This window comes from Rattus rattus, chromosome 9 (genome assembly GCF_011064425.1).
Source record: "Rattus rattus isolate New Zealand chromosome 9, Rrattus_CSIRO_v1, whole genome shotgun sequence".
Lineage (NCBI taxonomy): Eukaryota > Metazoa > Chordata > Mammalia > Rodentia > Muridae > Rattus > Rattus rattus.
The window spans coordinates 49,842,338-49,857,161 of NC_046162.1; the positions used below are offsets into that span (position 1 = coordinate 49,842,338).

The 14,824-nt window shown below is 49.9% G+C and overlaps 1 protein-coding gene across 1 annotated transcript; it reads right to left on the reverse strand.

Annotated features, from left to right (window-relative positions):
* Positions 1 to 1,826: 1,826 nt before the first annotated feature.
* Positions 1,827 to 14,140, reverse strand: Alox12 (arachidonate 12-lipoxygenase, 12S type). Its single transcript, XM_032913958.1, has 14 exons — positions 13,965 to 14,140; positions 13,261 to 13,462; positions 12,037 to 12,118; positions 11,810 to 11,932; positions 11,594 to 11,697; positions 11,190 to 11,350; positions 10,195 to 10,338; positions 8,877 to 9,086; positions 6,411 to 6,497; positions 6,021 to 6,190; positions 5,406 to 5,527; positions 3,141 to 3,241; positions 2,894 to 3,064; positions 1,827 to 2,775 (listed from the first exon to the last, which is right to left on the reverse strand). The coding sequence occupies exons 1-14, from the start codon at positions 14,097 to 14,099 to the stop codon at positions 2,596 to 2,598; spliced, it is 1,992 nt and encodes a 663-aa protein (XP_032769849.1). The 5' UTR covers positions 14,100 to 14,140; the 3' UTR covers positions 1,827 to 2,595.
* Positions 14,141 to 14,824: the final 684 nt, after the last annotated feature.

A 14,824-nucleotide genomic window follows, 5' to 3' on the forward strand; every position in this document is an offset into this window, starting at 1 on the left:
GGGGCGTGGCCTCAGGCGCGGACCACTCTGAGGGGTGACTTTCAGAAAAGGATGCTGTGACGTGTGGTGAACCAAGCCGGGGAGGGAGAACGTGGTGACGGAAACCAAAGCAGAAACCGTACAAGTCCTCCTTGAACGGTGTGGCAGGGGCGTGAGTGATGCAATAACTAGGGCCTGAGGGTTCTCGCTCATCGCCTACCCCTGCTTGGAATGGAAGGAGCAGGCTTCTCATGTGACCTACTTTGTCAGATCACATGACCAGGAACCAGCTGTAACTTGGTGTCAGGAAAGAGTTCAGGAAACCGTTGAGCTGAGTTGTGTTAGGATTGTTGTGTCAGGACGAGAGGCTTGGGGTCGTCTGGATCCTCACATACATTCTTAGTCTTGGGTGATGGGGAAAACGGTAAGCGAGTCCGGGAAATTCGATGTGCGGGCCTATCGCTTCTATCCAGGTCTCCCTTTTGAAAGATGCTTTGACACTTTGAAAAGAAAGAGTTCCCTCCTGGGGCTGAGCATTCTGCTTTGAGGGACGCTTTTTAAATAGTTGACTTCTTGATCCTGAAATGCTTTACTTGAAACGCTGTATCGTTATAAATGCCACATTGAGGAAAAACAAGGGACTAGGAAAAGCAGACTCACTGAACACATGAAGGAAAGCAACCTTGCTAAGTGTACTGGAGAAAGGAGAAAATAACAGAAATAGTGCTGTTGCTTCTTTCTCCACAAAAGAAGCTGCTGCTACTTTGAGTAAGACAGGACACAAGCTGTGACTAGGTCGCAGTTCCAGTGCTGTAAGGAGACACCATGATCACGGCAACTCTTATAAAACAAAGGATTTAATTGGGGGCTGGCTTACAGTTTCAGAAGTCTAGTCCATTATCATGGTGGGGAACATGGCAGCATACACGCCATGGCCTGGAGCAAGAGCTGAGGGCTATATCCTGATTGAGGGTGGGGGTGGAGGGGTCAGGACTGACTGGCATGAGTTTTTGAAACCTCAAAGCCCACCCCTAGTGACACACTTCCTCCGACAAGGCCACACCTCCTAGCCCTTGTAATCCTTTCAACATTCTTTTTTTTTTTTTTTAGATTTTTTTTTTATTTTATATAAGTTAGTACCCTGTCACTCTCTTCAGACACACCAGAAGAGGGAATCAGATTGTGTTGCAGATGGTTGTGAGCCACCATGTGGTTGCTGGGATTTGAACTCAGGACCTCTGGAAGAGCAATCAGTGCTCTTAACCACTGAGCCATCTCTCCAGCCCCTTGTAATCCTTTCAAAAGGTTCCATTCCTGTTGTTGACTAAGCATTCACCTATATGATCCTATGGGGCTATTCTCATCCAAAGCCCCACAAGATGTAAAAATAAGACTAGACCTTCCTGTCCAACACAGAAATTTGGTAACTCCACTAGTAAAAAACATTTGTAGTAAGTATGTGGGGTAGAGATGTTTAAAGAACACTCTCTCCCCTCCAGGGCTGGGGTTCCAGCTTAGGGCCAATGATGAAAAAGAATTTTGCACTTGAGATTGGTGTACCCATCCTAGTAAGGACGGCACAGAACTATTGAGAGAATACATTTTAATCTCAAAACCCCAGCACCAAACAGAAGAACACTGTCATGGACTGGAATCTTGTACCATTTTTTTTTTCTCTTCATCTTGTGGATATTGTTCTTCAAAGGGTTGGGGAAGAGAACCTTGGGAAGCAGACAGTTGTTACTGGGTGTAAGTGAGCTGGGAGTACTGGATTGAAACAAGGATTTCCTGCCTCTCTTTTGTCTGTGACTGTTGGGCAAGGAAGCAACTTGGTGAAATGGTTTTTATTTGGGACCAGCAACACCTTTATTTAGATCTATTTAGGGTACGTGTTCAAAATGGGAAAGTAGGGGGTGGAGGGGAAGAGTCTGGAATTTAACGTTGGCCATCAAGCATGAGGTCTGGTTCCTGGCGAAGGAGAATTAGCTGAAGTAGCTGACTTCATCCAGAAATACAATTTTCCTCTCCTCAGCCATTGCTCTTGGGTGTTTTGAAAATGGGGTCTGAGGCTTGTTTGAGGTTAGACCAAATCTAACCTGAACTCATGCAAAGCACTTTTGTTTTTGTACTTGTTTTGTTTTGTTTGTAGAGACAGGGTTTCAGCCCTGGCTGTCCTGGAGCTCACTCTGTAGGTCAGGCTCTCCTTGAACTCAGATCTGCTGCATCTGCCTCCCAAGTGCTGAGATTAAAGGAGTGCTTTGTTTTGTTTTTAAATGGCAGAACAAGGCGGAAAGACTACCCGGTGACTTGCAAAGTTCATATCTCAGTGTCCATACCTAAAGCTTTATTGGAACGTAGTCACACACACATAATGTCGGTGGCTGCCTTAGTGGTACAGTGAGAGAGCTAAGTAATTGTGGTAGAAAGTGGGTGGTCCTCCAAAGACTAAACTGTTCCTCTTAACAGCAAAACATTCAGTGCCCCGTAGTAGAATGCTGATGTGTTTGGTCAGGAGAGGAATTCGAGTCTCAGCAGCAGACATAAGAAGGCACATAATCAAGTGGGTAGTGGCAGTCCTAGAGCTGACGAAGTCTTCTGGGTCCCAGTGGCTCCGCCTCAGATGGTGATGCTGTTCTCTATACGGCTAGGCTTGAGGTATTCGTAGGGCAGGTCAAGCTGCTGGTTCCGGGCTGTAATCTCTTTCTCCAAAATTTCCAGATCTGCTTGAAATTGGCTGAGCACAGCTTTGGTCCTTGGGTCTGAGAAATACTTTTCTTTGTGGTGTCCTAGAGGTACCTGAGACAGAAAGGACCGTTCAGGCCCCTGTCGGAAGACAGAGCTCCTGATGCCCAGCCCCTTGCACCGACACGCCCCCCCCCCCCGTGTTACTTCCCACTCCTTGATCATTACTCACCATGTCTGGCTGGAGGCGGCCCAGGTGCCACGTGATGGTCATCTGCAGACAGGACTTCTGAACATCAGGGAGTGAGCCCATGATGGTCTCCATCGTCACATCGTCCTTGCTGGTTGGTGGAGGCATCCTCATTGTGCATGGAGCATTAGGTACCCAACCGTACCAGTCCAGCTGCAGAAGGAAGCCTTGGCTTTAGGACCCAGGCGTTAGGGTTTGAATTCCCGCCCCTCCCTTCAGCTCTCCTCACCTGGCCCTGGTTGATGGCAGCATGCTGGGAAGTGCATGTGAAAACACACATGGTAAGGAAATGGCAGAGCTGTGCCCGGGACTGGAAGGAGACAGGGAATCCTGGACCGGGAAAGAGCAGGATTTAAAGAGGAACGGAATAAAGACGGTTTAGCGGGTCTGTATTTTATAATGGGTGTGTATTTGTTTGTGTAGACGTATTTGTATCAGATATGGGTTTCAATACCCGCCTCATCTTACATCTTATCTTGATTACTTTAGACCCATTGCCTAACCTCTCCACACTCTAGCTTTTCCATCTGCACAGTGGATGCAGTGGTGCATGCATGTAGCCCCAGCTGAGGCAGGAGGATTGGGGTCCCTGGCCAGCCCAGCCTGCACCATTGTCTGGGGCCACACAGTGAGGTCTTCAATTTAAAAAAAAAGACACCAAAAAGTTTAAATAGTGCCCCCCAAATATAGATATTGTTATTATGAAAGGATTAGGGGCTGGGTGATCAGTTATCCCTAGTCGGTGAAGAATTTCTTGATTCTTTCTAGACAGTCTCTCTGTTATAAAATAAAGAATAAGAGATGTCCTGTTGCATGCCTGTAACCCCAGCACTTGGGAGGTTGAGGCAGGAAGAGCATGTGTTCAAGGCCAGCCTCTGGTACATAGTAGGTTTGAGGCCCAGCTAGATAATCCTGTGTAAAAATAAAGTCCTGAATCACCTCAAGCAACTTTATTTCCAGTGCACATGGGAACTTGGACTTGAGCTGGTACATATACAATTACACCTGGGGAGATCAAACTGCTAGTCAAGATTACCCTGTGCAGGGAAAGCAGAGGCTAGCTTTGAACTCGGGTTCCTGGCTGCTATTCCACTACTTGTTTCAATTTTAGCATACTTTCTCTAAGTCCGTTAAAGTTAGGCAAAAATGAGCTCTGAGCCTTGAGAGAGAACAGCGAGGAGGGGCCGAGAGCTATTTTGTGAGGGTCAAAGTCAAGGTTTACGCCGTGGAATGAATGCTGGCTCTTCTTCCACCCCTGCATTAGGACTTTGAGATCAGCCACCAGTGTGGCTGTGAGGGGTCTTTGGAACGTTATAAGGTCATGAGGGTGGAGCTCTCATGAGCAATGGCAGTGTCCTTATGAGAGAGATGTGATGACACGAAAGTCACCTGTGCAACCTGGAAGAGTGTCCCCCACAGCCCAAACACGCTGGCACCCAACCTCAGACTTTCAGCGTCCAGAACGGTGAGAAATACACCTCTGATACTTAACCCCGTCTGTCTCACTTCATTATTTCAATTCAAACAGACTAAAAAACTGAATATTTATTGTAAATTTCAGGACATAGAGACTGCTTGAGGAAACAGCCAGGGAGAAGGAGGGTCTTTTTGAACACATGAAGCCTAAAAGTGAGGACTGAGAAACACTAGAGAAGGCTTGGTCCTAGAAGGGTCGGGGTGGTGAACCCTTTGCTTTCTCAAGGAGATGATCTCTCCAGGGTACAAGTGTTCCTGCATTGCAGGGTCTGGCCATGATGGTGTCCCTACCCCATAAAGAAGCAGTGGATGGGATGCAAGGTGGTAGTCTTGAGATGGAGGGACCCTCAAAGCCAAGAGGAGGACACCCTGCTTAGATAACCCATGAAAGGCTAGTTCTCTCAGTGTGTAAAGGAGAAAATGGGTAGAAGTTGACTGAAAATAATGGTTGCACCCTCAGTGCTGGTAAGGGAGGTAGAAATGGAGGGCCAGGTTAACCAGAGGATTGACCTGAGCCCCAAGGATCAGGGTGCTGAGTTCAGATTTGAGCATAGCATGTAGATACTGTTGAGATGGCACCTAGAAATGACCTTGCAGCCTGGCAAACGTGCAGCACGCCAGAGCCCTCCATGTGTGGACAGTGACAGGCAGGAAGAAGACAGGAAGAAATAGTAGGACCTGAAGGGCTTCCCCCATTTATGTCTTCAGGCAGGGAACCGTGAGTGCTGGCCGTCAACCTCAGCAGGGCCTGGGTAGAACTTGCTGGCCGTGGCTCTGGACTAGTTGAGCCTCATGCTGTAGCATGTTAGGGACATGATTGACGACCAGAGTGTGAGCGGCAGGCGGGTCTCTTTATGAGCACAAACTGGGCATATAGGATGCTCCTGGGTGTTTGCAGGCTTGGCAGATACTTTCATGAACGGAAGGGAAGGTGTGACTGGGGAGTTCGGTCCCTGGGGTCTAGGGAGGGGCACTTGCTGGGTCTCTGTCTGAGCACTGTCTCTGGGACAGATCTTACCTCTGTCCTGGGCATGGCACAGCCCCACCTCAGTGATCTCCCGACACCAGGCCTGCAGCTCTGGGTCTCCCCTCACAATATCGTCACTCTGGTAGAAGAGATGGACCATCCCGTTCACATACCTGCCCAGAGAAGGAAGCTGAGCTGAGAGCAGAAGGCTCCTCCTCTCACCTCTGCACCCCTTTCCATGGCTGCCTCTCATCTGCCTCTCACTGTGCCTGGGCCAGATCCTATCAGACTTGTGTTTCGAGGTTTTAATTCTCATGTAAATATCCAATTAGTTTATTGCAGTATCGTCAAAATGAAGGCCTTGCTCATCCTATAAGCATCTGTGATTTATACCCCAGGGCTTGGCTACACTGATGTAAGGAGATAAAAGTAATTCTACGACTCTACACCTGGCTGCTATCACTCCTGACAAACCCCTGACTCCTCCAGATCCCCTAGCCTCCCCTCTGACAGCCCTCGTCTGGATCCCTCCTCTGCTCTGGTCCCTTTGTTTCTAAGCCTTACAGCTGACTCACCTGGTCCTTAAGTTTCTCTCTTTGGGGAGATGCTTTTTGCCCCAACCCAGATTTCATCCGTTTCCTTTGAGTCCCTGGTTCCCTCACTCACCTGGCAGTGACCTCCCAGAGCTGCAAAGCGTCCTGAGCGTAGAGGGCACTTGGGATTCTCAGCAGGCCTCGGGTAGCCAGATCATCGGGAGGACAGAGGGAGCAGTACGTCAGTTGAGCCACTGCCCGAGTGAGCAACTGAACATGGCCGCCTCCACCTGTGCTCACTACCTGGGACAAGAGAGTTGACACTTCTTGGTAGGTGGAAGCCAGGATAGAGAACCAAGGCCATAGTGGGCTCAGAGGTGGAGTTTTCAGATTTGTCCATGCATGTGAGGGACAGGACTCATAGGCCAAGGCTTGAGATTGTTATGGGCATTAGTCTAGCATCCCCAAGTGTTCAGACTGTCAACGGGAGCTGGGAGATTAGGTAGCTCTGTACCTCCCTTACCTGATCAAATATTCCTCCATCTGAGATGAGCTGGGTCCGGCTTCGTGTGTTAATTTCCATAGTGTAACGGATGTGTGGAACTAGGAGCTGGGTGGAGATTAGAGGGGCTGTACTCAAGACCTTCCTTGTAGGACTTGATGCCAAGGTGACACCCAGCACCAAGCATAATGTCCTCCTGTCCCTTTGGTGCTTTCATTCAGGCTGAACTCTTGCTTCTCTGGTCACTCATTCATATTCTCTAAATTCCTCAGGAGTTGTCCACTTAGAGCCAATAGTGACCAGGATTTCAACCCACACCTTACCGTAACACAGACACTTGGCCAAGATAATCAACGTCTTATCTGCAATACCCACATCTGCCAACAGGGGGCAATACTAGGCTCTTATCTGGGGGAGCTGTAGCAATGTGTGTGACCTGTGAAGTGTTTGTCTACATAAAGGATCCCCACTAACAGCTGTTGTTCATTCCCTTCCACCTTGAGTGTGGGTGTCTTCTAGGGGCTCTCAGCCCCTTTTGATTTCCTTATTATAGTCTATCATTTATATCTGCATAGTTTAAATTAGCCTGTATATTCCTTACCAAAACTGTACCGCCAGTCTTTGGTTATTTGACTCTTGGGTTTCTTCGGGAGTGCCTGGAGGGGAGGGTATATGAAGCTGTCTGCTTACACGGCAGAGGTGTTGCCATCCATCCTGCCCCCGGCCTTGTTGGTGCAGTTGGCCTCCCCTCTCCTTTTCCTTGGCTGTTACAAAATGCCACCTCATTCTCACATACTTTCTCCTGTCTCCCTCTTCACACAGTTAATATTCATGCTTCGTCTAATCTTGGCATTTATCTGAACTGCTTATGCCAAACATAGGCATGACTCAGCGCGCTCTCCGATTTTGAGATATCAAAGTAGTTCACACTGATCTGATATTTCTTGAAAAATTCACACAAGATTCAGAATGACATAGCCCCAAGTCCACATGAGGAGAAAAGATGCCTGGAAAGAACCCCTAACAACAATTGCTAGAACTTTTTGTATAGCATTTAGTGTGTGTCACGTTATAATTTATGTCATTTATCCCTTAACAAACCCACCAGAGACCTCTCATCATTTTAAAAATGTTCACATCTAGGCTGGAGATGCAGCTCAGTTGGGAAAATGCTAGGATAGCATATATAAAGCCCCCAGGTTCAATTCCCAGCACCCCATAAGCTGGGTGTGGGAGACGGACACAGGAGGACCAGAGAAGTTTAAGGAAATCTTTGGGTATAGAGAGTTTGAGGCCAGCCCAAAGCAAAACAAAATGAAAAGAGTAGACATTTGGGAAATGTCCAGGTAAGATTTGAAATTTAGACTCTGACAATCATAAAGACCAAATTAGTCACAGTAAGGAGGCCCTCCTGTGTGTCCTGTGAGATGAAGCCATTTGCCATGGGATGTAGTTGTTAGGATGGGTGGAGACAGGAGGCTGAGGCAGAAAGGAGAACTTCATGTGTGGCTAGCGGCTGTGACTGTACACATCGGCTAGAAGACAGATGGCCTCATGCAGTAAATAAAATCCAAGTTACTATTAATCAGACTGTGTTACCCAAAGGGGTCATAGCTATGTTGGCCAGGCTTGGGCAGTCAGAAGCATCCAGCTGGAGCGATTTAATTGTCCTTGCCACACACCTCACTTGGATACCCTGCCAACACTTTATATACACCATGCGGCTAAAACCAGACACCTTTGGCCCTTGAACTAGCTCTGACGATCACATTCTTTTAGCTTGCACCAATTTTGGGGATCTCTGGCATAATTCTCTAGGTGTGAAATGTCAAGATTTTTCAGATCATTTTTATTGTTTTATTTGCTTGTGAGTATGTGGGGATGTGTGAGTCATGGTGCCCACGTGGAAGCCAAAGGAAGTTTCCTCCTCTCTCTCTCCTCCCTCCATCACCCTGCTGGGGCTACAGATGTGCCACATTTGGACTTGGCATGGGTGCTGGGGATCCAAACTCAGGTCCTCAGGCCTGAGCAGCAAGCATTTGATCCACCAGCCACCACCTCCATCCCCAGTTGGGAAGACAGACCCACCTGTCTTCCTTGCTAAATACTAAATTTTCTTAGGTAGGAATAAAACCCCCTCCACTCCCATCTGACAATAGTTCAGCTATGTTGTGAACCCTTGTGAAACTGCCAGATGTTTGAGATTTTCAGAGATCTCACTTATAATATTCCCAAAGAGATGTTAAAATAATTTCCAAGGTGTCGATACAGTTTTCTGTGCCCAGCTTCTCTTACAGATTGCTATAAGGATTTTTGATGTTGTATCTACCTCCTTTGAGTTGTGGGGGTGTGGAGACAGGTGGATTCCAGGGACTTGCTGGCCAGCCAGTCTAGACAAAATGGTGAGTTGCAGGTCCAGTTAGGTACTCTATTTCCAAATAGCTCATTTGGGACTAAGAGAGATGGGACGGAGGGGCAAGTCTGTACCTTAAAGATAGGGTGTAGTCCTGGGAGGCACCTCATGGTGGCAACAGCGATGACCTCGGCCACCAGATGAGTGTTCAGCAAATGGAATTGGAGCTCCTGCAGTTGGAAATCTGAATTTCGGACCCAGATCTTAGCCAAGAGCCAGGCAAGTGGAGGATCTGAGGGCAGGAACAATGTTGGAGCTGGGGAGCTGGGATTGGGAGGCTGAATCTGGGAGAAATAGAAATTGAGTAGTGACTGATCTCCTACTCTGTGTGTGACATAGTCACAGTTCCTGGGGACGTTGATGACTCAACAGAACCATCTCCTTCCAGAGGCTGACACTCGAGCGGAAGTGATGAGAGACCTGTCCCTCTGCTTTTCTAGGCATAGTACCACGAGGGGCAGGCTGGGTTCTGGAGATGGGAAGCAGGGCGTCCAGGAAGGAGGTCCTAGGAGTGGGTGTGTGGGGTCGTGAGGCTGTGAGGTAAGTGGTGAGAGAGAGCAAGGGCTGACGGTGTGAGCTGGTGTGGTGTGCACTGCTTTAACATTCAGGAAGCAAAGGCAGGAGGGTCTCCATGGGTTCAAGGCTAGCCTGGTTTACACGGTGAATTCCAGGCCAGTCAAGCCACACAGTGAAGGGCAGAGATGGATGTGTAAGATACTGACAGTGCTCATCCATGGTTGGTGGGAGCAGTGGGTGAAGAAACAGTCAGGTGACCGTGGAAGTTTAGGAGCAGAGGACGCCGAGATTAAACGTGGTTCTCGGTGTGGTCCTAGCTACTTAATTTGGAACGTGTAAAGAAAGCACTTTCTTAGACCCCACTTCAGACACACTGAATGAGAAAGTCTTGGGTAGGACTTAACAAACTTCCTTCCCTCTACTGCGCCACCCAGGGCCTCGTGCATGTTAGGTAAGCGCTGAGCACTGAGCGCTGAGCACTGAGCTACACCCCCGGCCCAGAAGCCTGTTTTTAACAAGCACTTGAGGTGATTCAGAAGCACAGAACATTCTAGAGCTGCTGATAATGGGATGAGGACTCCAGAGGACATTTGGTTTTGTTTGGTCTAAGATCTTACTATATCGCTCAGGCTGGCCTGAAACTTGTCAGGTATCCTCGGGGAGTCTTGAACTCAAGATCCTCCTGCCTCCAGAGTGTTGGGATGACGAGTGTGCACCACCACACCCAGCTGCTTCTGTGACTCATGATTAGACACTTTTATTTGGATGAGTCAGGGGGACTGGACTGTGAAATGAGGGTGGGTCTCAGTAGAGACGGGGCCTGGGAACCAAGCACCCGGAAGCAGCATCAGGAGAGAGACACCTAGGAAGCCTTACCTGGATAGCCATGGGGAGCAGCTTCCCACTGGGGTCCATCCTCAACATGACAAGAGGGGCAGCCAGGTACTGCTGTTCTCCTCGGATCACATTAGCTGGAATTCCATCCAGCAGAATAAAGTCAGCCTCAAACAGGCATCCATCCTGGAGAAAGGAACACATCCACTCTTAGAGTCAAAGTTCACACAGAAACAGAGGGGCCGAGACAAAGGTTAAGGCGTTTAAAGAAGTTGATTTCAGCTTCATTCACCGTCCTCCCACCAGTCCCAGAGTCCTCTTGCAGAGTTATTGTTCCTGGTTGGTTCGGTTCTTCCAATCTTAAGTCAAAACCAAACCAAACCCAGCCTGATGAGATATCGTGTAGATCTCATGTGGGGATACATGTACATCCAGGTACAGAATGGGCCTGCTCAATCCAATTTGTATCACAGGCACTATCTACCTGACTCAGTGTCCAGATGGCCAGTCCCCCGTCTTCTCCTTCCTAAGTGGTCTCTCTGCCGTCAGCTTCCACTGCCTCAGCAATCCCTCATCAGCTCCATAAGAATCTCACCCACCCTGAGGAATATTCCACCAGCTTCCAGAGCTGCCACTGCCACTGAACACAGTGTGCAGTTACCCTCCTGGTGGCTACTCCTCATACTTGTATCTCTAAACATTTCCCAGAAAACCTCCTGCATCTCCTACAGCACAGGGTTTCCTGTTTCATCTGCCACGGCCACTAGAATCCAGAAAAAAAACTTCAGCAAGAATGTCATTGTTCCAGCTAACGTCTCTGAACCCAGCCTCTGCCCTCGAACTCCATGTTTTTCCCCTGTGCATACAGGAGTTCCTTGTAGCTTTTACACAACAGTGCCATTTTTGGAACCTTTTCTCACTAGATTGAGCATGCACCGAGGGATACTTCTTTTTCCTCACTCAGTGTCATGTCTCAGCCTCCCCAGGAGTTCTTACACACCAGTAACAAGAGAATGATGCCGGCAGGAGGAAGTTACCTTGAGTTCTTTCTCCAGCTGCGCTTGAAGCTCCTCTGTCCCAGGGGGCAGTACCAGTCTGGAGGGCAGAGAGGTGGAGCGTCTCAACAGCATGGGGTTGGCGCCATTGAGGAACTGGTAGCCAAAGAGCTCATCTTCCTGCCAACGCTGGTGAACCTTCTCTGGGGTGGGGTCAGGGGACAGAGAAAGGACAAGATTTACCACAGCTTAGATGTTTCTGTTCTTTGCATTGAACCCCAGGGATTTAGATGCTATCCTATGCTCAGCCCATTTTTTTGTCACTTTCGAGGCCTCTGAGAATATCAGACATAGTATATCTTAATGTGGCAAGGACCCATGGGGACCATGGTTTGTAATGAAAAGGGGCCACTAGGAGGTTATGGTGATCTGGGGAAGCCACTGACCAGCCAAGGCACTCTTCTGGCCCCAGAAGATCTGATCAAAGTCTTCCAGACGGTTCCAGCTTCTCAGGAGGGTATAAACACGTTTGAGGCCCATTTCCAGAACCCTAGGATGGGTGTTAAGACATGAACCCATCACCTGACCCTCAACTCCTCACTGTAGACCTCCATGCTTGGATCTCCCAGCCCCTATCCCATGAGCATCAACCCTCTCCTTACCCCGCCTTCAGCGTCCATTCAAAGTCCAGTCTCTTCTCCTCATGGAATCTCATGTTTGGAGGGAGGTCATCCTTACAGTCCGCTGCTATTGTCTGAGGTAAGCCTTGCTTCCAGGTGGCCCAGCTACAAGTTGGGGACAACACTTCAGAGAGAGTGTTGAGATCAGTGATGGATGTGGGGTGGGAAGAGGGGGTGGACAGTCGAGAGGTCTGTGGATAGGTGGTTACCGGTAGGTCTGTTGTCTTTCCTTCAGTTCCTTCTCTCGATGCTTCTGGAAGACATCCAAGGCATTGTCTCCTGCCAGACGGGCTGGGGAAGGTTAGAATTAGCTGCACACCTTGTCTTGTTCTGAGCACTCTTCCGCTTCGCTTGTCCCTCTCTCTCTGTCTCTCTCTGTAGCCGAAGTCCATGTTTTCTGCTGGGCTCAGTGGGCTTATCTTTGGCTTTGCCTCCCTTTACTGATCCCCAGACACATTCATCCGGTTCTGGCCGGTTTGAGCTCACAATTTCACTTACTTTAACCATCATCTTTCTCTTCCGGACCAGAATCCTATATCTGCCATGTTTCCCTGTTCCTTAAACTCATACTCTCCTACCTGACTCTATCAATCTCTAAAGTGTGTGTGGGGATGGGGTGGGGGGAGAATCACAATAATTAAGGTGATGAAAGCTTTGTCACCGACACCACACCTATTGCTACTTGTTGCTTTGGCTAATCTCACACCCTAAACTTCATCCGCTCATGGTCAGCCATACTTAAATCGCCGGCTTCACTTCCGGAGCTGATCACCGCTCTACAGCTACTGACCTGTCTCAGGTGTCACCTCATTTGGATCCAGCTGTTTCCAGGTGTTCCCTCCTGCCCTTCCCACCCGGCTTTCACTTGCCTCTGGACATCTCTTTCTCATTTCCCACGGTAAAAATGTGAAGTTTTACAACTCTTTTGCATGCCAGGTGGTCCTCACGATCCAATCAAATTAGCTGCCCATCAGAACTTCCTCCCCGACCGTCACTCATTGGCCAGCCCTTGTTCTGTGAGCCCTTCACCGTCCCTGTCCTCACTTGTAATGAATCACAGAACTCCTGTTTTTCTTTGCTTCCCCGTGTGTGTGTGTGTGTGTGTGTGTGTGTGTGTGTGTGTGTGTGTGTCTGTCTGTCTGTCTGTCTGTCTGTCTGTCTCCCCGGCTCCATGACCTACTTCCTATCTAGGAAAACAGTCTTCAGATCTCTTACTCCCCTCTAGAATTAAAGAGGGAACATAACTTCAGTTCCTCACTTGTGCCCTGGGAACTCACTGTACCGTGCGTGTGTGCTGACCTTCCTCTATGTTCTTTCCCTCTCCTCTTCTTTAGCCCTATTCCCCCACCCCATCGTCGCCAGCATCGTAGCCCTATTCCCCCCAACTCCCCCTGCTCGGTCCACTTCCCCAGGGTAGGATGCTGCCTGCTCACCTGTCCCCTCCGGCAGTCTCAGGATTCCCTCTCCCTGCACCCAGCGGTAGCAGGGGAAGACAGCCTCTGCGCTCGTCCCGGGCCCCTGAACTGTGATGAGGTTGCAGAACCAGGCGTCGTCCACAACTGTGTGCTCTTTGTGCAGTTTCACGAACTGCAGTGGCCCCAAGTCCTCGGCAACATCGAAATCAAACTCCTCCTCCTGCGGGGACCACAATTAGTAGAAGGGATTGGGAGAAGACTTTCGGTGGCGGAGCCTCCCCTTTGTGGAGCCTCAGTTTACCGCAGCCGTCAAAGAACACATCTCGCCCCTGCTCTCCTTCCCTCTTACACCCCCAACCTGTCTGGTAGGTCTAAGGTGTTCCATTTCTGAGGGAAGACCAGAGTCTACAGAGCGCTGACCAGAGATTTGAGCTGATGATATGATCATCACCCGTTTCATTCCGTTCTCTGAGCTCCCACCACACTGGAACTTGGAGGAGCTTCGTCTGACCACAAGTCCTGTATTTATACCGACTCAGAAGCTGCCTGGGTCGGGGTCTGGGAAAGGAGACCATCCTGGCCCGTAATTGACATCCCTCCCGACGTTCCACCTCCACAAAACGCCATCGTGGTCGTACTATCACAGTCCCTAGCCTCCTGTCCCTTGCCAACCTCCTACTTCCAACTCGGACACTGGAGAGCCCCAGCTCTTGCTCACTGACCTTGCCCCGCGCTGGCCGCAGCTGCAGCTGCAGCTTCGCCTCCCTGTGCGCCCCGACCAGCCACAGACGCACCAGGTTGACGGATCCCGAGAAGAGCCAGGTCCCAGTGACCACGCGGACGCGGTAGCGGCCCATGGCGCCCTCTGGCCTCAGCAGGCGATCCAAGTCAAGTTCAATGCGAAGACCGCCCAGGGCCACCGTCGCCTCAGGGCCAGGTCCAAGGCTTTAAAAAGATGGACCTGTGTCCCCGCCCTCACAACTCAAAGGCACTCCCAAGTCCCCGCCCCAGACGAGCCTGAACCTGCTAGCCCAGCCCAAGAGCAGGGTTTACTTTTGGATCTGCTACAGCGTGAGGCCCTGGCTGGAGGGTTGGGGATGGGAGGGAGAGGCTTAGAGCTTAGATAAGGAAGGGGACTCTCTAGACTTATAGAGAATCCCTCATGCAAGAGCCTCCAGGCCGGAGCTAAGGAGACTTAGGGCCCTTCCCAGGTCTCTGGGCTTGCAAAGGGATTGAAACCATCCCCCCCCCCCCCCGGAGCTGGGGACCGAACCCAGGGCCTTGCGCTCCCTAGGCAAGCGCTCTACCGCTGAGCTAAATCCCCAACCCCGAAACCATTTTTCAAAAGGAGGAGGGAAAGGTGTCTTTTTTGGGCGGAGAGGAATGCTTGTAGCAGGTGAGCCTGGGAGGGCCTGGAGGATGCCCACCTGCTAGGCCATCTGTGGTCCCCAAACACCCCCAGTCCTTGCTCTGTACCTCTTTTGAAATCATCTCTTCAATACCACAACCCCCGCCCCCCTGGGATTCCCAGGCTGCCTTGAGCCTAAAAAGAGAGCCTTTCCAGACTTACAACCCCACCCCT